General features: G+C 39.7%; 2 protein-coding genes across 6 annotated transcripts in view; one reads left to right on the forward strand and one right to left on the reverse strand.

Moving 5' to 3' along the window:
- The window catches only part of SGTB (small glutamine rich tetratricopeptide repeat co-chaperone beta), a 35,715-nt gene extending 24,673 nt beyond the window's left edge, over positions 1-11,042 (reverse strand). The window contains exons 1-3 of one of the 2 annotated variants that reach the window (XM_019743991.3): positions 10,799-11,042; positions 9,379-9,500; positions 2,669-2,772 (exon numbers count right to left, since the gene is read on the reverse strand). In XM_019743991.3, coding sequence (XP_019599550.1) covers positions 2,669-2,772; positions 9,379-9,478 — 204 coding nt within the window. In that variant the 5' untranslated portion in view covers positions 9,479-9,500; positions 10,799-11,042. The remainder of the gene's footprint in view (positions 1-2,668; positions 2,773-9,378; positions 9,501-10,798) is intronic. The other variant, XM_019743982.3, reaches the window with a different exon arrangement.
- A 182-nt stretch (positions 11,043-11,224) lies between these two features.
- The window catches only part of NLN (neurolysin), a 90,307-nt gene continuing 77,691 nt past the window's right edge, over positions 11,225-23,840 (forward strand). For 2 of the 4 annotated variants that reach the window (XM_074328894.2, XM_019743911.3), the window contains exon 1: positions 11,253-11,455. In XM_074328894.2, coding sequence (XP_074184995.2) covers positions 11,415-11,455 — 41 coding nt within the window. In that variant the 5' untranslated portion in view covers positions 11,253-11,414. Of the gene's footprint in view, positions 11,465-23,840 lie in introns of all 4 variants that reach the window. The other 2 variants (XM_074328892.2, XM_019743902.3) reach the window with 2 other exon arrangements.

Consider the following 23,840-nt stretch of genomic DNA (forward strand, 5'->3'; position numbering starts at 1 on the left):
ATATAATGTTCCCTATACTAAGAGATATTCTCCTAAGTCAAATTCACAGTCTACAAAAAAAGCATTTATTATATGATCTTATTATTTAAAAATGTGCACACACACATACACACGCACAAAGGCTAAAACCAAAGACTGGAAAGGTATAAACAAAAGGTTAACAGTAGTAATATTTGGAGGTAAAATTTTCAGTCTCTGTATATCTTTCCATATTGTCCAAAATTTTTTAAACAATGTGCATATATTAATTTTATCAGAAGACAATAAACAGAATAACATTCCTGTTTTTAATACCTACTATCATCCTCAAACCTTTTTTGCATTAATAATGTTCAAACCAAAGGTGCTTGTAAGCTAAATGAAAAATTCAGAAATATCTTGAGTGACACTGGGAACAACAACGTATTTTTTCCATTTTTGGAAGATCTTTTAAAAATTGTATTGCTTTTAAACTTGACTCTGAACTTTATTAATAAGTCTACAATTTTCAAGAAAGCATAATTGGTAGCCAGTATACCTGTGTTCTATATTTACAATATATCTATCCTCCATTACTTTTGTCTTGACTAAAGTTTCAATAAACTTGATAACTGTAACATTGGAAATATACTTTGCTAATTACACACAAATATTCACAAATACAAAATCACTGATAAAGTATATGAGTCATTCTTTTCCTTTTTTTTAAAAAAATCTTTCTCTACTAAACAGTTTTTCTAAACATAAAGTATTGGAACCAAAAAGTAAAGAATCAACTTCAGAACTTTCACAAGTAAGGTCACTACTTAAAATCGCCTGTGATCGCTCAGGATGTAAGTGTACTTCAAAGACACATTACAGCCCCATAGTAACTTGCCTTTAGGGCTCCTTCTATTTCAAATCTTCTCTAGCCTAGGCAGCTTATGCATGAAGAAGAGTAACTTTCTGGAGTCAGAAAAAATGGCATATTGAAAAATGGATTATAATCCATGCTGTCTTCTAAATCCTTCTGAATTATTTTAATAAAATTGCCAGTTTTACAACTTTGAAAATGAATTCTCATATTAACTGAATGCACTTGAGCAGCTCATGGAGGGACAAGTGTTATTTACTTTATATAGAAAGAATGAATCCATTTAGTATATAAACTTAGGGGAAAAAACAGAAAAGCAGTATCTTAAAAATAAAATCACCAATATAACAACCAAGTATACTTGGTGAGACAATTTCTTTAATTATAACAGTCTTGATGCCGCTTCAGAGAAGTTTTAGGCTTCCTCTGCCACACTCTGCTAACAAACACATCCATAATGAAGCCACAGCTGTTGAATAGGAGTACGAAAGGATTCCTACCACAAATAATACTATGCAAATATACTATGGAGCCAGTTTCAAAAAATTGTGTTTTAATAACAGTAAGCAACAAACTTTTACAATTAAATACAATCAGAGAGAAATAGCAGAAAAAAATTTTTTTAAAGGAGCTCTATTTAAACGGTGTAAAAGTTAATTTCAGCTTTGTGGGAGATTAAAAGAAAAAACAAAAATCGTTCTGATCTCCTCAGTACCAGGTACAACAGTGACAGGAGCTAAAGACTGACTAAATCCAAGCACCATCTAAAGCACAGGCCTCTCAGGAGTCTAGGCAGGAGGAAAGTTGGCTTCTGCCCACAAGCCCAGACAAGGAAAGAACCCCAGCAACCAAAGAGACAGAAGGGGAATTCCTGACAAGAAACACAGAGACATACTGCTATCCCTTACATCTTGTCATATCGTTAGAATTCATCTGTTTGACAATTAATGTATAGCTGTATTCTTTCTCCAGTATAAAAAGAGGGAGCGATTTACGGCCAAATTACCATCTTCACTGCAACTCTAAGGACCTCTTCACAACAAGTTCTAGAAACAGTCAACGTGGTATTCTCAGCAGTGTCCCTGCCAGGCTGGAGCACTGTTTCAGCTTCTCTCCCAAGTTCCTCATTCTGTACTGAAGCTTAAATACAGAGCTAGAATAACAAAAGTTGTCCGTGAGGCACCAAAATGTAATGAAAATACACCTGGGAGGTCACCCTGGGGCTCTAAACTCACTAACCTTAAACTTTTGCAGACAATCTATGGCCCGTGTTTCCTGAAAATGCCCGAGACCAGTGGGCATGAAAACAGTCCTTGGGAGGAGGAATCAGAAAACACGGGCTCCGGTCTTAGTTTTATGCACGTTGACCCTGAACCTCTCCCTGTTTTAAAGAGCCCCATCAATGGCCAAATTTGATGAAATCTGCTTCAAAATGATGATTCAATTCCTGGTGAATCTATTTCTACACGGTTGCTTCCTAAACATTAAAACTTTCATTTTTAACTTGTATTCCATGTTGTAGGGGAATGTCAATTGAGATGTCAGAAATCTAAAAATACTCAGAGAGTATAAAGGACTTAAAAAGTCAACTAAAAAATATCCTTAAATACATATAAAAGAAGGTGAGAGGATGATAATAGCTACTAATATGAAAACCTAAAGCACATTAAAAGACTTTTATTTTCGGTCCCGAATCATATTCATGTGGACTATCTTATCTTATATCCAGAAAGAAATTAGTTACTTATAGGCATGGCCCCTAAAATATTAACAATCCAACATAGTATTGTCATCATATTTAAATAAGACACTAATGAGAAAACAATGACAGCTTACCTTACAGAAGGAATTTGTGAACATTTCTGTCAGAGGCTGTGAAACTGCTAGATGGGTATCTTCTGAGCTGATTTTAAAAACTGTCTCCAAGCACTGAATTGCAACTTGAAATAAATTTTAACAGTGAAAAAAAATATTAGACACCTAAAAAAAGAAACAACCTTTTTTTTTTCTGGTGGAAGTCTGCTCTCTGTTGCAATCTGTGATAATTCAGCATTTATGATCACAGAACATAAGGAAAACTAAATAGTTCAGATGCATAAAGATTTCTGTTTATAGACCAGCTACTGAGGGAAGACAACTTGATTTCTTATTCGTCACTTAAAGAAAAATGCTACCTAGAATATAATTTCTCAATGTATGTATTACATCATATTCTTGTTGAAGCAAGTCATTAAAAACAACTACTCCCCACTTCCAATATTTGATTAACCACCAATGTCCCAATACCTTGACTAAAACTAAAAAATATATACCTTTCATTTTTAATGTGAGAAATAGAATTCTCAACCTGATTAAAAATCGTTAAGAGAAACAGTCTCTGGCACATAGGAAGCACTAAATATTAATCCTGGTGTGCTTATTTATGTAAAGATAGGTTGGCTTTTAAAACTTCATTCATGTATGCAAATTTACCAGGCACCTACTATGTGCAAGGTGCTATTCTAAGGTAGCAAAAATCCAAGCAGTTAACCTAACAGACAAATATCACTATCTATTTAACAATTAAATGTAAGCTTACATTTAATAGGAGGCAGACAAACACAATAAGTAAAACACATAGCATGTTAAGTGGTGAGAGGTGCCTCATCTATCTACAGTTGGTGTATGGCTAGGATGCTGACCGGGTGGAAAGCCGTGGAGACTATGCTAGTTGGAGGGTGTGGACATGTCAGAGCTAAACACTGACTTAACACCGAACTGACTAACCACCATCTAAACACTTCTGGTGAACCGTCCATATGGTGACTGTGAGGGAATTTTATGCTCTACCTTGTTGAGCAATCCAGTCCAGCTTCTGTACCTCTGCAGCCGCTAACCTTAGAACCCAGACACACTAGACACAATTAAGTCTTACTAAAGGAGGTCACCGTTTTGTGTTAAACACAATTGTTTGGGTTTTGTTAAAAACCACTTTACCGAAGTATGACTGGCATATAAAAAGCTGTACCTATATAATGTATACCACTCGATGAATTTGGGGATAAGTATACACCCGTGAATACGTTAGACATATCCATCACCTCCCAGTTTCCTCTCACCCCCTTTTATTGTGTATGTAGGGCAGTGGATAGGAGCACTGAAAACCTAAACTGTTAGCAAATTCTAACTATATAATACAGAATTGTTAGCTATAAGGCACTGTGCTGAAAGTAGGTCTCCAGAACTTACTCATCTTGCGTAACTGAAAGTGTTTGTACCCTTTGACCCTCACCTCCCCATTTCCTCTTCTCCCCAGCCCCTGGCAACCACCATTCTACTCTCTGATTTTATGAGTTTGACTATTTTAGATTCTACATATAAATAAACACAATTTTTTGATAAGTAAACCTAATTGCCACAATGTTTAGTGCTCAATAGTAACACACGTGCTTTTTTTTAGAGAGACGTATGGTTTAGTGAGTAAAGCCCTGGAACTCCAGACTATCTCATTATCATCATTAATCCAGCCACAAAAAAAAAAAAGTGTATCAAATACCTGAGTGCAGTAATTTCTTTTTTTTAACCTCAAGATTCTCATTTATGAAACAAGGATTATTACATTTGATCCCCTTTCATGAGGCTATACTTAGGAATAAGTCATAAAAATCTAAAGAAATACTGTATATAATCATTTTTCTACTTTAACACCAAATAATAAGTCTGTTTGGTACTGATGAGGAGAAGGACAAGTGAAGAATCTATTCAATAGTACCATTTCCCTTCTGTATAGTACTTTATTCAAAACCTTTCATATGCTAAGTAACTGCCATCACTGCCCCAGATTCTCTTAACAAATCTCTTAGATGGAGAGAGGGCAGATAGCTCCACCTAATAAACTTAGAAACTAAGATACAGACCAACTAAGTGATTTGCCCAGGATCACTTGATTCAATTCAGCAATTCAACAAATATTTATTGGGCACCTACTATGTGTCAGACACTTTTCTAGATGCTTTGGATAGGTATATCAGTGCATAAAACCAAAAAGAACGCTGACGTCTTGGGGCTGACATTCTACAATAAACATGTGAAACAGGGCAAGGAGGGTAGGAGTGTGGGGAACAGAGCAGGAAAGCAGGCTGCAGATTTATGGAGTGCTCAGGGTAGGCCTCATTCAGAAAGAGATTTGACAGAGTCTTAAAGGAAATGGGCGTAGTACCATTACGTGGGGGAAGAACATTTTGGTCAGAGAAAACAACTAGCGTAAAAAGCCCGTAGGAAAGAGGATTTGGTGCATGCTGAGTAAGGAAGCAAATTTGGCTCAAGCCAAATGAGAAAAGGGAAGAGTCTGGGAACAATACATCACAGAAGTCCAAACTATATAGATCCTTCAGACAATGAATAAGCAACATGAGGAGTCACTGCGAGATTTTACGCAGAGAAATGATAGAATCTGACATACCCTGTTTTAAAAGCTCACTGGCAGCGGTGTTGAGAATGGTCAGCAAAGTTGCAAGGATACAAGCAGAGACACCAGTTAGAGGCCATCACAGTAAAACCGATGAGGAATACTTCGTTCTATCCAGAGATGACATCAAGTGGAGGTGGGAAAAAGTGGTCAGACTCTAGACATATTTGAGAGGTACAGCTAACAGGATTTATTGAATGATTACATGCAGAGTCTGAGAGAAAGAACTGAGTCCAGAATGAACTGGCAACCTTGTGGTTGAGAGGACGCACACCGTTTTTGGCCCGAGCGACTGAAAAGATAGAGTGGCCATCAAATGAGATAGGAAAGTTGTGGATAGAACAGATTTTGGGTGGGAGGATGAGGATTTCAGTTTTGGAAATGTTGGATTTGAGGTGCCTCTTAGACACACAAATAGAGATATTCAATAGGCATACTGATGCCTACTGATGGAGATATTCAGAAGTCTGGAGTTCAGAAGAAATCTCTGGGCCGAGGGTATGCGTTTGAGAGATATCGGCATATAAAGAATAGTTAAGGCCAAGAAGCTGAATGATATCACCAGAAAAGTGAGTGTAGATATCGAAGAGAAGACGATCAACCACTAGACCCTGGGCACTCCAGGTCAGGGTAAAGAGGAACTAGCAAAGGAGACAGAGAAGGAGCAAACAACGAGATAAGAAGAAAATGAAGAGAGTTTTAGGTATCCGGGCAGTCAAGTGAATAGTGTATGAGGGGCCAGGGGATGAGGGGGTGATCCGCAACTTTCTAAATGGCAGCTAATCAGATGCAGACTGAGAAATGACTACTGAACTAAATAACACAGAAACCACCGATGACCTTAATAAGAACAGTATGGGTGGAGAGATGGAGGCAAAAGCCCATCTGGAGAGGAATTGGAGAAAGCAAGTAAAGACAAGTCTTTCAAAGAGTTTACCTGCAAAGGGAGACCCCCCCCAAAAAAATAGGCAGTAGTTTGGGGGGACAGAGGTATTAATAGTATGGCAAGAGTAATTATTTATTGATTATGCTTTTTTAAGAAGGAGCAATAAAGGAAAGTTTATATTCTGATGGAAATGATCCAGTAGAGAGTGAAAATCGGCTGATGTAAGACAAGGAGGGTAGAATAACGAGAGTGACATCCTGGAGTAGGTGACACATGATGGGACCCAGTGTGCCAGTACAGGGGTTCCATTTAGGAAGGACAATGACTAGTTCATCTCTGCAATCTTAGTCTGTCTGAGTTGCTATAACAGAATGCCATAGACTGAGTAGCTTCTAAACAACAGAAATGTGTTCTTCATTGTTCTGGAGGCTGGGAAGTCCAAGATCAAGGTGCAAGCCGACTTGATGTCTGGTAAGTACCACTTTCTGGTTCATAGATAGCACCTTCTCACTGTGTTCCCACATGGTAGGAGCGAGGGAGCTCCCTGATGTTTATTTTATAAGGGCACTAATCCCAACCATGAGGGCCCCACTTCCTATTACCATCACACTGGGCAGTAGGTTTCAACATAGGAGTTTTGGGAGAAAAAAATCATATCTAGTCCCTAGCATATGGTAACAGGCAGGCAGGCAGAGTATGTGGGTGTAGATGCTGATGGTGGCAAGATGGAGCAGAGAGAGTCTGTGGAAGATATTTTCTTATTACTTCAATTTCCTTGGTGCAACAGGCAGCACAGGGAAGGAAGGAGGTTTGGAGGTTTGAGAAGACATGAGAACATGTTCAAGTGGTCATCTAGGAGAGCAAAAGTGTGAACTTGGAACAGATGGTGTGACTGCTGGACAGCATTAAAGGTCCACCTGAGGCTTGTGGTCATGAAGTTAAAGCGGGACCAGTCATCAAGGCTGTGTGTTTTGCTCCATCCATATACATTCACATGGGTGGGGCAAAGAGTAGATGAAGAGCTGGATTTAAACAGGGTTGGGTTTTGCAAGGAAGGGAGGGACGTACAAGGCTATCATTACAATGATCAATCATAGAATTTAAACTAGGTAAGAACAGAGGTGTGAAAAAGTAAGGGGTTGAGAGATTGGAGGTATTGGTAAGGTGGAAGAATTGTTTGGGGAAGGATTCTAGAGGGCGTGAGCTGGAAAGACAGGCAGTAGTGGTCAGGAAGTGAAACATTTAAGATAGAGTTTATGGAGGGAATGTAGTGTGCATAATGACAAGGTCTAGGGAAGAGTTTTTCAACCTCAGGCCCGCTGACATTTTGGACTAGATAATTCGTTGTTGTTGAGAGACACCCTCTGCATTGCAGTATGTATGGCCCCTACCCACTAGATGCCAGTCCCCCCGGTCATGACAATCCAAAACATCTCCAGATATCACAAAATCACCCTGAGTCGAGAACTACTGGTCTACGGTCTGACCGAGGGAGTGAGCAGTTGAGATCACTGGAGGAACGAAGTTCAAGAAACTGAGAGCCAAGGGAAGTGGAAGAATCATCTCTGAATATACAGCAATTGCCAAGAATTAAGACAGGAGTAGTGCTAGAGAGCATGACAGTGAGCAGAAGCCACAATAGTCAAAACATGAAGTGGTTGTCAGAAGATGACAACAATTAAGAGGAGTGGATGACATAATCTAATGAGAAGACTCAAAGCTGTTAATACCCCAGCTCATCATAGTGGTAAAGCCGGTACTAAACTTAGGCTTGTTTTCTAAGCCTTCTTAAAATGTCTCGAAGGGGGGCAGACATCTCTAAATGATTTCATATTCAATAAAATTAGACTCAGAAAGAGTCAAAAATAGGGGTTGATCAAAACCAATTGGCACCATTTCTGGATGCCATATATAACAAACAGCTGAAGGCACATATTTTTGGCTGACTACCATGCTAAAAATAGGACATAACATGTTGGTTTTTTAAAAATTCTGAATTTTCCTTCTGGCCCTTAAAAGTGTTATAGTGCCTTTGATTAGAAAAGAAACATCTTTTATTAAATGACTGCATTTATCAGTTTGCTACAGAGCAGCCACAACCAGCATCCTCCTTAGATAACCAGTCACCTTTACCTTCAGTTATAGTCTAACCATCAAGAACAAAAGACCTTAATATTAAATGGACTGATGGCCATGTTGTCCGACTGTATGTCACCTGCTTCTCTCAATGCCACCTGGAAAGACATCATCTCCCCAGACTACAAGCAGTTTTAGAACAAATACCCAATTTTCATCCCTACCTCCGAAAAGCATATTCACAAGGGAAGTGCTTATTGAAATTAATAGATGTGTCCCCTTTACAGGAGAAACAGCTTCAAGATGGGAAATTCAAATTGTACTGTCAGTAAGTTTTCCCAAATGCACTGTCTCATTGCAATAATTAAGTCTTTAGGCTCATTGAACCTCCACAAGCCCACCTGCAGAATTCTATCTTGTTATGGTTATATTGAATGTAAATTTTATAATGTATAAACATGAAGCAGAAAAGGAAAACATGTGATGAAAAGGAACCCGTCAAGGAAACATGTGATGGTATCTGTCATCCAAGTCCTGCTGCATTTTACAGATTACCGAATCTAGTATTTAAAGCCCACATAAAACGGGGGTGCAAGCCTCTCATTTCATTTCAAGTCCCCAGGTAGGGAGCTGTCAAAGCTTAATAGTGACATAATTATTAGACTTTTACATAGTGCTTTTATGATGACTAAGGTATTTTCATATATCAAGTCTCAATTGGATGCTTTTCTGTTAGGAAGAAGAGACAACAAGATCTTCAGAGTAAAAATCAGGATTTAAATCTCAGCTCTGCCACATATTAACTGTGTTATGTTACTTAATCTGGTTTAATTTACTTATCTGTTACGTGGGGATAATACTAATTTAACATTCACTGTAAAGAAAAATTTCTCCACAATACAAATAGCATAGTTCTGACACATGATAGCAGTTCAAAAAATGAACAGTAGTCCGCTTACCTTGTTAATTAAAACAAACAAAACAAGCCTCAGAGAATGAAAACATGATGACCTTATAGTTTGGTCTCTCTTGAAAGATCAACAAAATATTCTGATTTTAATAGATCAAAGTCAGGCTTATAGCTATTTTAAGTCTTTATAATTATAACACAAATGAACATAAAGAACAGGTACCTACCTTCCAAACTTTCTTGTTCATCTGAAGTATAAGTGTCCACCTGACTTTGTTCCCGTAAGAAACGGATAACTGCATAAACTAGGTGCTTGATAGACGACATTGTAAATGCTTAACCACTTTTCCTTGATAAGAAAAAGAAAAGCACTGAACTAAGTTATTTTACAGAATCGGTCAGAAAGGTTATAAATAACAAGGGTTATAAATTATATTAAAAGTAATGGTGACTAAAGGAGACTAAGCTTTGGGTGATGAGCACACAATACAATATACATATGATGTATTATAATATTATACACTTGAAACTTACATAATCTTATTAACCAATGTCACCCCAACAAATTTAATTAAAAAAATTTTTAAGTATAAAGCAAGAACTGAAATCTGTATTACCTTCACTCCTTTCTATTTTTAAAGAGTCAGGAGAGCACAGTGTTGTTATGGTAAGGTATTACATATTTATTTATACCCAGTAGTAATAGATTATGTTAAAACTTGCAAAAGTAAAATCTTTCTCAAAACATGTACAACATAAGCTTAGACTCTAACTGAATATCTCACTATATCTTAACAGCATATATACATGGTGCAGATAGAGATAAGGATAAACGTATAGATAAAGATACAAGAAGTCCCCAAAAGGCCTCAGTGCTCAATTGAGGGAGAATTCATACTGCTGACTCAGAAGCTGATCCACGCTGAGCATCTTCCTCTATTTCATGAGATTTTTAAAAATGTATGCATAATTTACACTCCACGTATTTTGGTAGGCTGAGACAGTTATTTGATGAGGAAATATATTAACGAAAGGTTGTTCCACTGAGTGTCGTTCTTAATAAAAATGGCATTTCTATTCAATCACCAGACATGTCAGGAAATCATTGCCTAAGTCGATGGATACTATAAACCGACCAGTGCTGTCTGCAGTAGCTGTGCTCTCGTGGACAAGCTGGAAGCTCCTGGTCATGTTCATTCACTGGGAATACTATTGCATCCAAATAGTGGCGCAGGGCCAGCCGGCATTAATGGCTTATTTCCACTAAATCGCATCATCCATCTGCTCCCCCGTTCCCTAATTCTCAACCTGGGTGTGGTACCCGCGGCTAGGATGTTTACTATTTGTGTGCTTATTTTAAAGGCAAGCTCCGCTTCTAGGCCATGGGGTCGCAAGTACTAAATAAAGCCCCAGGGCAGAAGGTGAAAAAAAGAATGGGGGGACGGGGAAGGGTGCAGAAGGGAAATGGAGATGTCCAGCCTCCTCCAGGCTTCTCTCCCTTACTCTCCCCAGAACACATCGACCTCCTCCTTCCTCCCTTCGGTACCCGGGCCTCGCCTCCGCCCTGACGGGTATTGCTGAGGGTGCGCGGTGCAGGCCCGGTCGGGGCGTCAGGGGATGCACCCTTCCCAGGCAGATGCCCCTTACCAGGCAGGAGGACGCAAGACGATGGCAGCGGGCCCGCGGGCGTCCGTCAGCGGGTACGCCCGCCCCCTGGTCCTCAGGGCTGGAGCCTGGCCCCGGATCGCAGCACTGGCACGGGTCGCCCAAACTTCCCCGGCTCCCAGGCCACCGCCGCCCCTCAGCCCACCTGGCGGTGCGATTCGCTTGTAGCCGCTAGGTCTCATCAGAACCGCCCCCGGGGCGGTGCTGGACGCACGGGGGGCGGTGCGGGGGGCGGTGCGGGGGGCGGTGCGGGGGGCGGTGCGGGGGGCGGTGCGGGGGGCGGTGCGGGGGGCGGTGCGGGGGGCGGTGCGGGGGGCGGTGCGGGGGGCGGTGCGGGGGGCGGTGCGGGGGGCGGTGCGGGGGGCGGTGCGGGGGGCGGTGCGGGGGGCGGTGCGGGGGGCGGTGGCTGTCGTGGGCGCCGGCGTGGAGCTGCCGCACGTGGGAGGGATCGCGTAGGACCAGCTGCTGCCTCCGCTGCTACCGCCGCAGCCGCTGTTGGCTTCTTGGCTAGACCACCTCTCGGTTCACTGGCGCCCCGCCTTCTTCTCCCCCAAACCGGAGGACAGCGCGCTCGCCGTCGCCGCCTCTCGGCGCTCCCATGATCACCCGGTGCCTCTCGGCTGTGCGAGACCTCCACAGGTACCTCCGGTGCGCGTGTTAACCTTGACCGTGGGCAGGGCGGGGTTTTTTGCCCCGGTGGTGGCTTGCGCCCGGGCCCAGCGTTTCCCAACCTCATCCGTACGACTCTCCTGGGACCCTCCCTCCTCGTGACCCGCACGCTCTACCCTGAGGGCCACTTGGCGCGAGAACCGGAGGGCCACCTTTCTCTTGTCTTCTCCCTCGGGAGTGTATCCATTCCCCTTTGTTTGGAACTGCCTCAGCTGCAGTTAACGAGACTGGTCACAGGCCTGGCCCGAAAAGAATGTAGAAAGATGGTCCGGATAAGAAAATCATTTGTCTTTCTTCCCCATCCAGAACTGCAGATCCGTCATTAAAAGTGCCGCAGCTGTAGACTCAAGAATAACGGTTCTCGTTTGCCCCTCACACACTTAGCATACAAATCGTTTAGTATTCACGCAAGATGAAACCGCTGTGCTTTTGATGATTTCCAATCAGGCTTTCTAATACCCTTTTTATTTACCTCCTACCCAAAAGACATTCGACCTTTTGTCTGGGCAAATTGACTTGGCCCAAAATGGAGGAAATTATTGCTTGGACACGGTTTGGGGCAGCCTCGGATGCTGTTTTGGATTGCCTCCTAGCTCCCTAACCCCACCCTCCTCAACAGACCAGTAGCAAAATGGTGAAAGAATTCTTTGCATGGATGCGCTAAATGGAGTGGTTTTTCAGAAACAATGCAGCTACCTTGGAACATATCAGGATTTAAGCTTTTAAACAGTTTTCTATTGTGTATTGCCACTCATCTGTGTGGAGCTTTGTGCTGCTGCTTTATAGTTAAGGTGCATCCAGGGGACAATAGTATGAGTTTGACCATATGTCAGTCTGCATGCTGCAAATGGTATAGCTGTCATATGAAGCTATACCAACAAATGAAGGTCTTCACATAACGAAGAGAGAATACATTTCATATTCAAACATATTCATACAGTTTGAGACAGTGGTTCTCAAACTTTTTAGTCTCAGGACCCCTTTACCTCTTGGAATTACTCAATACCAAGAACTTCTGTTTATATCCTTCCATATTTACTTTATTAGAAATGAAAACTGAGAGATTTTTAAAGTATTGTTTATTTAAAAACAGTAATAAACTCATTACATGGATAAATAACATTTTATGAAAAGTAACCATTTTTCAAAATTATTCAAAAAAATGAGAAAAGTGGCATTGGCTTTTTTTCAGCTTTTTAAAAATTATGGTTAAGCGTACATAACACAAAATTTACCATTTTAATTATTTTTAAGTGCACAATTCATTGGTATTAAGTACATTCACTTTGTTGTGCAACCATTACCACTATCTATCTCCAGAACTTTTTCATCATCCCATATGTAAACTTTATATCCATTAAACAGTAACTTTTTATCCCCTTTCCAGTCCATGGTAACCACTATTCTTCTTGTCTCTATGAGTTTGAATATTTTAGGTACCGTATACAATATTTGCTCTTTTGTGACTGGCTTATTTCACTTAGCATAATGTTTTTAACACAGAATAATATTCTATTGTATGGGTATACCACATCTTGTTTATCTGTCCATGGACATTTTGGTTATTTCCGCCTTTTGACTGTTTTGAATAATGCTGCTGTGATCATTGGTGTGCACATATCTGTTTGAGTCTCTGTTTTTAATTCTTTGAGATATATACATAGAAGTGGAGTTAATGGATCATATGATAATTATATGTTTAATTTTTTGAGGAACCACATTACTGTTCCACAGCAGCTATACCATTTTACATTCCCACCAACAATGCACAAGGATTCCAGTCTTTACCAACACTTGTTTTCTGGGGTTTGTTTGTTTGTTTGTTTGTTTTTTATAAGACCCATCCTGGAAGTGGCGTTGTTTTGCACTTTGACAAAACAAATGTGTGACTTAATAGAAGAGAGCTGGATTTTTACCTCTGCTTCTATATTTATTGCACTGTTTTGTCTTAAGAAAATCCCACTTTTTATTCATATGTAATTGGAAAAAGAGGAATATTTTAGGAGATTTTCTTAGATAATTATGGATGTTCTTTGATAGCCCATCAGAGTTTGACAAGTGGTAATTTATAAAGGTTAGTTGCAAAGTGGAATACGAAACTGTATATGTACTTTTCTGTTCTGTTACATTAAAATCCATGAGTCTATCTTACACTGTGAATGGATCTTTTACTCATGCATAATTTTGTAATATCAAACATTGTTATTTGAAAAGTAGTGATTCACTGTGTTAAACAGTTCTTCCTAATTTTGACACATTTCATTATACAATATCAAACACAATTGTATTCCTTTAATGTCATCATCCATCATCATAAATGTCTTCAAGTATTAGAAAGCTGGCAAGTTAAAAGTGGCAGAAAATTTTTCAAAATTCTAATTTTCATTTGAAAGCTGAAATTTTATAATTGGTAACAAATACTATCAGCTGTTTTCCTTGAAGTGACAGTTTCACTTTGTTTCATTTCAGATAAAATTTTTGCCAAATACTTAAGCCTGAATAACCGGTTTGTCTGTCAGTCATTTTTTTCAAGTACAAATGGGGTTCCATGAAAAAAGCAGCTATTTTGGCTCATAATTCAATCAGTTACACAAGGGCTTTTGATTTGGACAGCCAAATCCTCTGGAAAACCATTGTACTCAAAACGCAGAAGTGCTTTATGCATGCTTTGCCACACATATATATTCAATCATTAAAATTTAATAAAATTAATAATTTTTACTGTTTCATCAAGAACATTCTAAAGTGAAATTGACATTATTTCTAGCATGAGGGAGTGTCAGTAAAGAATATAAAGACTGTTAGAGCAGTTTAGTGCCACTGCCTTGATTTGTTCTAAGGTGCCACCAGTTTTATCAAAGCATTGCTTTTCATCATCAGTGCAAATGTCAACCAAGTGAAAAAGGTAAATACTGTCTTAGTATTCTTATGAAATACTTTTAACCTCAGAGACTCCTTGAAATGGTCTCAAGGACCCCTCCCCATACCCTCACTCCCAAGGATGGCAGACCTGACTGAATCACAGAATCTCTTTGTTTCCAAATCTGTGTCTTCCAAAAGGAATCAATACTAGACAATACAGAAGGCTTGTATGTTCTCTTGGTATATTTTTCCTGTTTCCTCTGACAGTTGGGAGCTCATTTTTGTGTCATAAGTGTTAATTAGGTTTTTGGTCAACTGACTTTGATTTCTCGTGGATTATCCTATTGGCAGAGTTGCTATAACCCTTCCCAAAGACAGCTTGGCATCCAGGATCATTGATGGAAGCATTAACCCAGTTTCTGAGGGTTGATAAGTGGACCAGGAATCTGGAGCTAGGACTGGGATTACTGTACAACTAACCTTATAACCTTAAATAAATCCCTCAATCTCTTAGATCTCTGTCGAATTCCTTATTTTGTAAAATGAAAAGGACTAGACTAAATTATATCTAAGATTTTTTTTCAATTGTTGTTGCCATAGCAATTAAACTGCTACCTCAGCCAAAATGCACAGCATGTGAGCCAAGCAAAATCTAAAAAATATACAATGAGGGGTGGATGGCATGGTTAAAAAACAACTGAGAAAGATGATCCAGCAGTATTTGGTTCAGATTATAGCTATAATAACCCTAGTTTCCTCTTTTAATTAAAAAAAGAAGCTTTGGTTTATAAAATTATGACAGCAATGCATGTTCATTATAGAAAACGTAGAAAATACTGACAAGCAAATGAAAATACATATAATGTACCCATCCAGAAGAACCAATTAAGAGCTTCCAGAATCTTTTCTACATATACATTTTTTACAAATATGAGATTGTACCATGTTTATTATAATTTTTATGTAATGTAAACATCCTTCCATAATACAGACAGCTACAACGTAGTCCATTTGGGGATGTATGATAATTTAATCCCTACTTTTGGACATGTCAACTATTTCCAACTTCATACTATGTGTTAAACAGTGCTTAAATAAATATTGCTATTAAGTCTCTTTCCAAATCCTTAATTATTTCCTTAGTGTAAATTATTAGCAATGGAATTTGTACATCAAAGGGCATGCATATCTTTTAGGCCTTTGGTACTTACTATCATATTCTCCAAAAAGTTTCTGCCAAATTATACTCTCACCAGCAGAGTATGTAAATGCTAGTTTCCTATATCTTTACCAACACTGAGCATTTTAATATTTATAATCCTTACCAATTTGATAAGTGGAAATTTCTCTTACTATAATTTGCATTTATTTACATTTTTGAGGGTTTATTTGGTGAGTATAATTCTCAAACAAAAATTCAGGACTCGTCATCTGAGTCTCTAACCAGAAAATTTGCTTATCTTCTAATGTGAGAATTTATTCATATGGGAAGTCTTGGAAAATCAGAAAAATTAAAATTACAGTTATTCATAAATTTAACAGTGTTTATGTATCTGACTGTAATTAAATAAAATTGAGATTGTACCCCCAAATCCAATAGATACAAGCCCTCAAATTTGGGGACAGTGATGCTAGAAAAAATATAAGACTAATAAAGAAAAGTATTTAAGTTATAAGTATCAAAGGCTGGACTGAGATTATTTGTAAAAATGAATTTTAAAAGTTGTAGAGGAAGATTTTTTTATTTTTTTATTCTTTACCCCTGGTTTTGGACAGAAATATTCTGGTACTTTCTCAAACTTAAATATTACCATCTCTTTGTTTAAGACAAAGCATAGAACTTCTGTGGAGAAATACCTAGATTAAAATATGAAGAAGCAAGGAAATTGGTATTTATTGGGTACATATGTATATGCCAATCGCTCTAGTAGAAAGGCATATAGCATAGTAGGCTAGGCTATTGTAATCTGAAGCCAGCTGGCCTAAATTTGAATGCTGGCTCTGCCACAGGCCAGCACTCTGATCTCAGGCAGAGTTAGTTAACTTCTGTATGTCTGTTTCCTCATAAGTAAATTGGGAATTGATTGGCTGAGTTCTTCACTTGCCAAATATTTATTGAGTGTCTATTATGTGCCAAACAATATTCTAAGTCTAGGCCTACAGTAGTGAACAAAGCAGCCAAAAATCATGGAACTTACATTCTAGTGGGAGAGACAATTAAGGAAAATATTGAGTATGTTCGATGGGGAAATGTACTAAAGAGTAAAAGTGAAGCAGAAAAGGGGGATACTGAGTACTGGGAATGAAATTATAGGTAGAGGAAAGGACGCATGGACAAGGTGATACTTTGCCGGGTGCGTTTGAGAAAGTCAAGCAACCACTGTGACTAGAACGGAATACATGTCAAATGAATACGAAATGAGATACGAAAGGGAAAAATTGTACTCACCTGTATTAAAAAAACCTAGTTCTCCCTTCTCCTGAGTCTCCTTTGCTACTCACCCAGAGCACTTCACTGCTGACACTTCTGGTCACCAAATGTGTGGGAGTTTTCCCCACAACTAGCAATTCTCTGTGACATCAGCTGGGTGTCCAACTGTTTAACTCAATCTGACACTATCTACCTGGAGGTAGCATCAGATCCCACAGGTGAAGGGCTCAGTCCCACAAGACTGCTCGTACCTCAGAAGCCAATTGAAGTCCACATTGTCAGCTGTGCTTCTGACCAGTCACCTCTAAATGTGAGGTTCCCACAGCCTCCTCCCTGGGTTCGATTAATTTTTTACAGCAACTCATAGAACTCAGGGGAACACTTATGTTTACCAGTTTGTTAAAGGATATGTGTCATGCAGGGTGGCATGCGGGGTCTCTAGTCCCGCTCCCCACATAAGAACGCAAGATATGGCGAGGCCAAAAAGGAACACCCACGGAGCCATAGGTAGGGGAGTCATACCACTATATTATCACTGGCAGCTGGGTTGGAGACACAGGAAGCAGGAGCCACACTATCCGCAACCTGCCGTCCACTTCTCTGCAATGCGCAACCCACACTCCGCCATGCTAACTGCAATCCGCGCTTGCCAGCCCAGCCTCCATCTTCTTGCCAGCCCCCATTTTGCTGCTGGTGTAGCCACGGCAGTTATATTAGTGGCCAATGGCTCACTGGTTACAGCTGACGGCTAACTAGCCACAGCTGATGGCCATCCAATCACAGTTGACGGCCATTTACTACCTGAGCCAGCACCTTTCCATGTGAGGGCGAGAGCCTGGAAACTGCACTCCTGGCTCTGTCCCCACAATATGATAAGGATACAGAGTAACAGCCAGAGAAAGAGAAGCAGAAGGGGAAGTCTGCGAGAGCCTGAGCACAGGAGCTTCTGTCCTCATGGACTTGGGGTACATCATAAATCTGGTATGTGGATCTATTTATTGACCTAGAAGCTCTTCAGACCCCAAACTTTGGGGATTTTTATGGAGGCTTCATCATATAGGTATGATCGATCATTACCACCATTTTCCAGCCCTTTTCTCAAGAGAATGGGGGGTGGGGTTGAAAATTCCAAGCTTCTAATCATGGCTTGGTCTTTTCAGTGATCAGCCCTCCTCCAGGGGTCACTTCATTAAAGATACTCCTGTTGCCCAGGAAATTAACAAAGGTTTTTCAGGAGTCTGTGTCAGGAACCAAGGCCAATGACCACATATTAGAACAAAAGATGCTCCTAGTGCTCTTATCACTTAGGAAATTATGAGAATTTTAGGAGTTCTGTGCCAGGAACCAGCGGCAGAGACCAATATATATTTTTTATTATCTCACCTTTTTAAGGTTGAGAGAGAATAAATGTAGAGCACTTTGAACATTGCCTGGGTGTATCCATTACTCTTGCCATAAGAATGTTGTAACAAACTAAATCTCAGTGGCATATGATGATAAATGTTTCTTTTTGCTGACAAATCCAGATGTTTGTTGGGCAACTTTTCTGGTCTTAACTGGATTCATTCTGTACCTACAGTCAGCCATGGGTTGTGTAGGCAGCTCTACTGATCTTGGCTAAGCTCTCTTACATGTTTGGGGTGCTAGAATGGCCAAAGCTGGGCCACTTAGCTCTCTTCCATGTTATCTCTGCTCCTCTAGGATGCTGACTCTGGCTTGTTCTCATGGCAGTGGCAGGGTTCCACGAGAGAGGAAGTGTATAAAGGCCTCTTGAGGCCGAGGCTGAAAACGGGAACACCATCAACCCTGCCGCATGCTTCTGGCCAAAGCAAGTCACAGGGCCAACCCAGATTCAAGAAATGGGGGAAAAGGCACTGTCTCTTGATGGGAGGAGCAGCAATCTCAAATTATAAGACGGCACAGATACATAGAGGGGTGAAGAATGGAGGCCATTTTAACAATCAGCATACCACATTGCCGCATAAAAGCTCAAATATTAGCTATTACGTTTACATTTGTGAATTGCATAGTTGCATTTTGGGGGTTTTCAAATTGAGATAATTAATTTGTAGGAGCCCTTCGTAGAGGTTGCAGTTTTTGTTGTTGTTTTGTCTTTGAATTTTGGGATGGATTGATAATTGCCTTTTGCTTTTTTGCTCTACAGAAGTTTAAATTTTGTACATCAGTCTTTTCCTTTGTAGCTGTGCCTTTGGTCTCATACCTGGAAAGCTCATCCCTACCGCAGGGTTGTAAATTTTCGAAAATCACCCATTTTCTTCTAGTACTTTTATGTTTCATTTTCACATTTAAACCCTTTATGATGAAGACTGACATTTTTTTTAAAGACTTTTAAAAAATGATTAAGTGAAGCAAAACGGCAATCAACAGAAACTTCAGGAAGTATAAGAGAAAGTCCCTCTTACAAAATATGGGTTTCTGATCTGCCACCTACTCTGAGGTTATCTGCATCTCTGCTTGGCATTCAAAAGGATAGCCTCTTATTTCCCAGCCTCATTTAGCTGGTATCTTTGATACTAAAGCCCATTCGTGGTCTTAGACCAAGAGCAAAATTCTTTCTATGCCTCACAGTTTAGGCAGGGTGGTAGTGCCAGAGAGAATCACAGCTTTCAGGTGAAACCTGCTTGCTACAATGCATGGCATCTATACTATTATATATCATAAGTGTTTTCCTGGCACACACATTATTAATAGTAGTGTTTATCTCCCGCACTAGTTGACAAGTTTTCTGACATCAGGAGTCTGTTTTTTTGTTGTTGTTTATTTCTGTATCTTTAGCATTTAGCATGAAGTTGTTCACATACTAGATTCTTTTAAATATATGTCGTGCAGGGTGACAGGCAGGGTCTCTGCTCCCGCTCCCCACATAGGAACGCAGGACATGGTGAGGCCAAAAAGGAACACCCATGGAGCCATAAGTAATGGAGTCATATCACCATATTCTCACTGGTGGCATCCGCTGTGCTAACTGCAATCTGCTCTTGCTAGCTCAGCCACCATCTTCTTGCCAGCCCCCATTTTCTGCTAGCAAAGCCACGGCAGTTATATTAGTGGCCAATGGCTCACTGGTTACAGCTGACGGCCACCTAGCCACAGCTGATGGCCATCCAATCACAGTTGATGGCCATTTACTACCTGAGTCAGCACCTTTCCACATGAGGCCAAGAGCCTGGAAACTGCACTCCTGGCTCTGTCCCCACAATATACTTTTTGGGTGGATGGATGAAAAAATGTCATCGGTGATAATAACTGAAAATTCAGCATTCGCTGCTACAATCTAAGGAGTACAGACCTAGATTTGGCATTTTGATATTGACAGTGACAGGTATAACTTTCAGTAGGAAGTACATATTTTAAACCCTTTATGAAATAGTTCCTTGCAAATTTCTTTATGCAAAAAGGAAAAAAAAAAAGAAAAAAAAGTTGCCAGGAGAAATTACTATGTCTAAGTATTAATTTAGACCTCATCATGTAATAAAAAAAATTAGAGTATTATGCAGTAAGAAGATAACGTAACCAACAGATATATAGCAATTTTGAGTATTACTGGGTGGGTTTGAGGCAGAAGAAAAGCCGTATGTTAAAAGACATGATGTTTCCCATATTCCCTTGTCAGCACTGGGGGCACTCAAATAGTCACTCAGTACCTTACAGACCCAGTTGGTGGATTTGTAGAGTAATAGTCTAATTAATGAATAATCTGGGAGTAAAGCTTATTTTATGTATATCATCCTGGATATGAAAGAAATTGAAAGAGGTATCAATCTCTGAAGTACTGGGTCAGAAGCAACCAAGCTGAGAAACAAACTTCTCATGAATGGGCCTGGAGTCAGCCCAGGGCAGGCAGCCAGACTCTGGATTTGTATGACTTGGGAGGTACATAGGACTGGTGAAACATGTGACATTAAGCAGAGCAATCCTGAGAAAAGCAGAAATACACGTTGGTCAGACCAAGAAGGTAATGACAAGCAGCCTGCCCTACCTGGTGGAAAAAAGTACCCAGGAGAACCCCAAGAAACCATGATGATGAATTCATATCCTGGAATACGTCTCACGCCTGTTCTGGTAGATATAGACCCTATGCTGTAAGTACTGTATGTCCATAACTGCACAGAAGTAGCTGAAGGGTAGTAAAAACATGGAAAACTTTTTTGGAATGGCAAAAAGGACCCAAGCCTACTCAATAGGGTGTATAACAGCTCATCAAGAATGTTGTTGATGACATTGAAACATTGTAAGAATTTTAATTAAAAACAAACAATAAAATAAAAAAAGAGGGGCCGGCCGGTGGCTCAGGCGGTTGGAGCTCCTTGCTCCTAACACCAAAGACTGCGGGTTCGATTCCCACATGGGCCAGTGGGCTCTCAACCACAACGTTGCCAGTTCGATTCCTCAACTTCCGTAAGGGATGGTGGACTCCACCCCCTGCACCTAAGATTGAACATGGCACTTTGAACTGAGCTGACGCTGAGCTCCCAGATGGCTCAGTTGGTTGGAATGCGTCCTCTCAACCACAAGGTTGCCAGTTCGACTCCCGCAAGGGATGATGGGCTGCACCCCCTGAAACTAAGATTGAAAGGACAATAACTTGACTTGGAAAAAGTCCTGGAAGTACACACTGTTCCCCAATAAAGTCCTGTTCCCCTTCCCCAATAAAATCTTTAAAATAATAATAATAGAAGAAAGAAAAATTGTAAGATTACAGAAATGGTGGGTAATAGAATGTGGCTTCTTGAAAGCTACACGTAACTTCCAAATCTTCATTCACTCATGCCACAAATATTAACTGACTGCAGTTACCATATGCCGAAGGCTGTGCTAAATAGCACGAGAATAGATTTTTAAAAGAAACCTAGATCCTATTTGCAAACCTAGATTCTATTTGATATTATTTCCTTGTTAAAATTTATCTTCCCTTCTTTACCAAAATTAATTTGTGATTGCTTACCTAAAAAGTAAACATTAAGATTAACAAAATAAAGGGAAAAGAATACTGGACAAAAAAATTTAAAGGAAAATTAGGGTCAGCTTTGTTGTTTAAATTGGTTCCAGATTTTTAACTGTGAGCTTTCTGGCAATAAGGGCAAAAGTAAAACACCTTGTTAAGAATTATTAGGAACAAAGGTTTTCCTGGTACTGTTTGTGAGATAAATGTATTATGCAGATGCATTGTATAGTGGAAATTAAGTAAACACAATGAATAATAGCCTCAAGAATACTTACATAATAAGTGCAGAAGTAGACTTTATTAGGGCTATTTCTTATTTTGACCTTTCTTAAAAGGCCAATGCAGTACATCCTAGCTAGGGTGATAAGGCACATACATAAATAATTAGAAACAAGGTAAAAGGTGATAAGTAACCCGGAGAGTAATGGAGAAATTGATAGGCATTCAGGAGAGGGAGAGATGACCAGGATAAAAGGGAAGGACATGGTCATAATTGGTCCTTGAAGGGTGGTAGGGTTTGGACATGTGAAGACCAGGGGAGGGTGTTCTCTCCCCACCAAACTATCAAAATTTATAAACAGCCACACTGAGTAAGGTGACTGTCCAAGGCAAACATGCTAAAAACTAATGAAATGACTTCAAGCAATAGAATGTGCTACATCTTAGCTTATATAATATTACAGGTGAATTATATCTCAGTGCAGCTGCAAAAATACAAATTTTGGTATGTGGAAATTTACACGCACACAAACACACACAAAAAAATAAATAAAGGAAAGAGAATGTGCACATGGCTTTGGAGGCAGACCGGGTTTGTGTAATCTCAATAAGCCTCAATTTCTTCAACCCTAAAATAAAGATAACATTAACCACCTCTTATAATTTGTGTAAGGATTGCAGGACCTAATGTATGTGAAAATAGCTAGCATAGTGCTTGATACCAAGTAGCTACATACCCTGTTTCCCTGAAAATAAGACCTAGCCGGACCATCAGCTCTAATGTGTCTTTTGGAGCAAAAATTAATATAAGACCCAGTATTATTTTACTATAAGACCGGATTTTATATAACATAATATAATTTAAGGCCCAGTCTTATATTAATTTTTGCTCCAAAAGACGCATTAGAGCTGATTGTCTGGCTAGGTCGTATTTTGGGGGAAACACGGTAGTAACTTATAATATTCTATCTTCCATTCAAGGTAGAGAAAAAGTAGTCCTAAGGATTTGGATAATTAAGAACTGACTATGTGTGTATACTGAAAGTTACAAATGCTTTATCAGTGACTTGGGGAAGGATATAGATGACCTACTGATAATAAAATATTCAGGTGAGTCTAAGTAAAAGTGAAAAATTTAAGTTCCAGAGGATCTTAGCTCACTAGAACACCATTCTAACAAGCACATTCTTAATAGTATTAAATATGAAGTCAGGTATTGGAGCTAAACAGATCACCTATATGACAGCAGGATGGCATAAGAATAGCACATAGGAAAGAACCTTAGAACCTTGAGTTGTTTCCATGTTTCCAATGAGTTAGCAGATTGATGTGGCTGCCAAAGAACAAGAGAGGAAAAGAGTCACCAATCAGATGATACTTTAAGTCATAGATGTTAGTTGCCAAATCCAATGGATACTTTCCAGTTCTGACTTGACTTGTTCTCCATGTAACAATTACACTGTTGGCCACACATTCTTTCTTAACTTCCAGAGAGACGAATTCCTCATTTTCCTTTACTAGGGGCATTCCGCAAATTTCTTTCATGCTTCCTTTTCCTGACACCTGACCCTCAAGTGCTGGTTTTTCTCAAGTTTCTATTCTGAGCTTCTGTAAATCTCTTCCTGGAGCCTTCATATGTGCTGAGGTCTCTTCCAGATACACCCTCCTGTCTGAAACCTTCCCTCAATCCAGCCAGTGTGCAGACTTTTTCAAATTCCCCTATTGTTCGTATCTTTACACTCTTAGATGTCCCAGTTCTTTCTGAGAACTGTACCTTTGAAAACATCTGTATCTCTGTCTCCGACCCAGAGCCCTCGCCTAGTCTTCAGGTTCATATATCTAACTGCCAAATCACCAACTTCCACACCCTGGCATGT

The sequence above is a fragment of the Rhinolophus sinicus genome, chromosome 3, assembly GCF_057876585.1.
Source record: "Rhinolophus sinicus isolate RSI-liver-muscle chromosome 3, RSI-T2T, whole genome shotgun sequence".
Classification (NCBI taxonomy): Eukaryota; Metazoa; Chordata; class Mammalia; order Chiroptera; family Rhinolophidae; genus Rhinolophus; species Rhinolophus sinicus.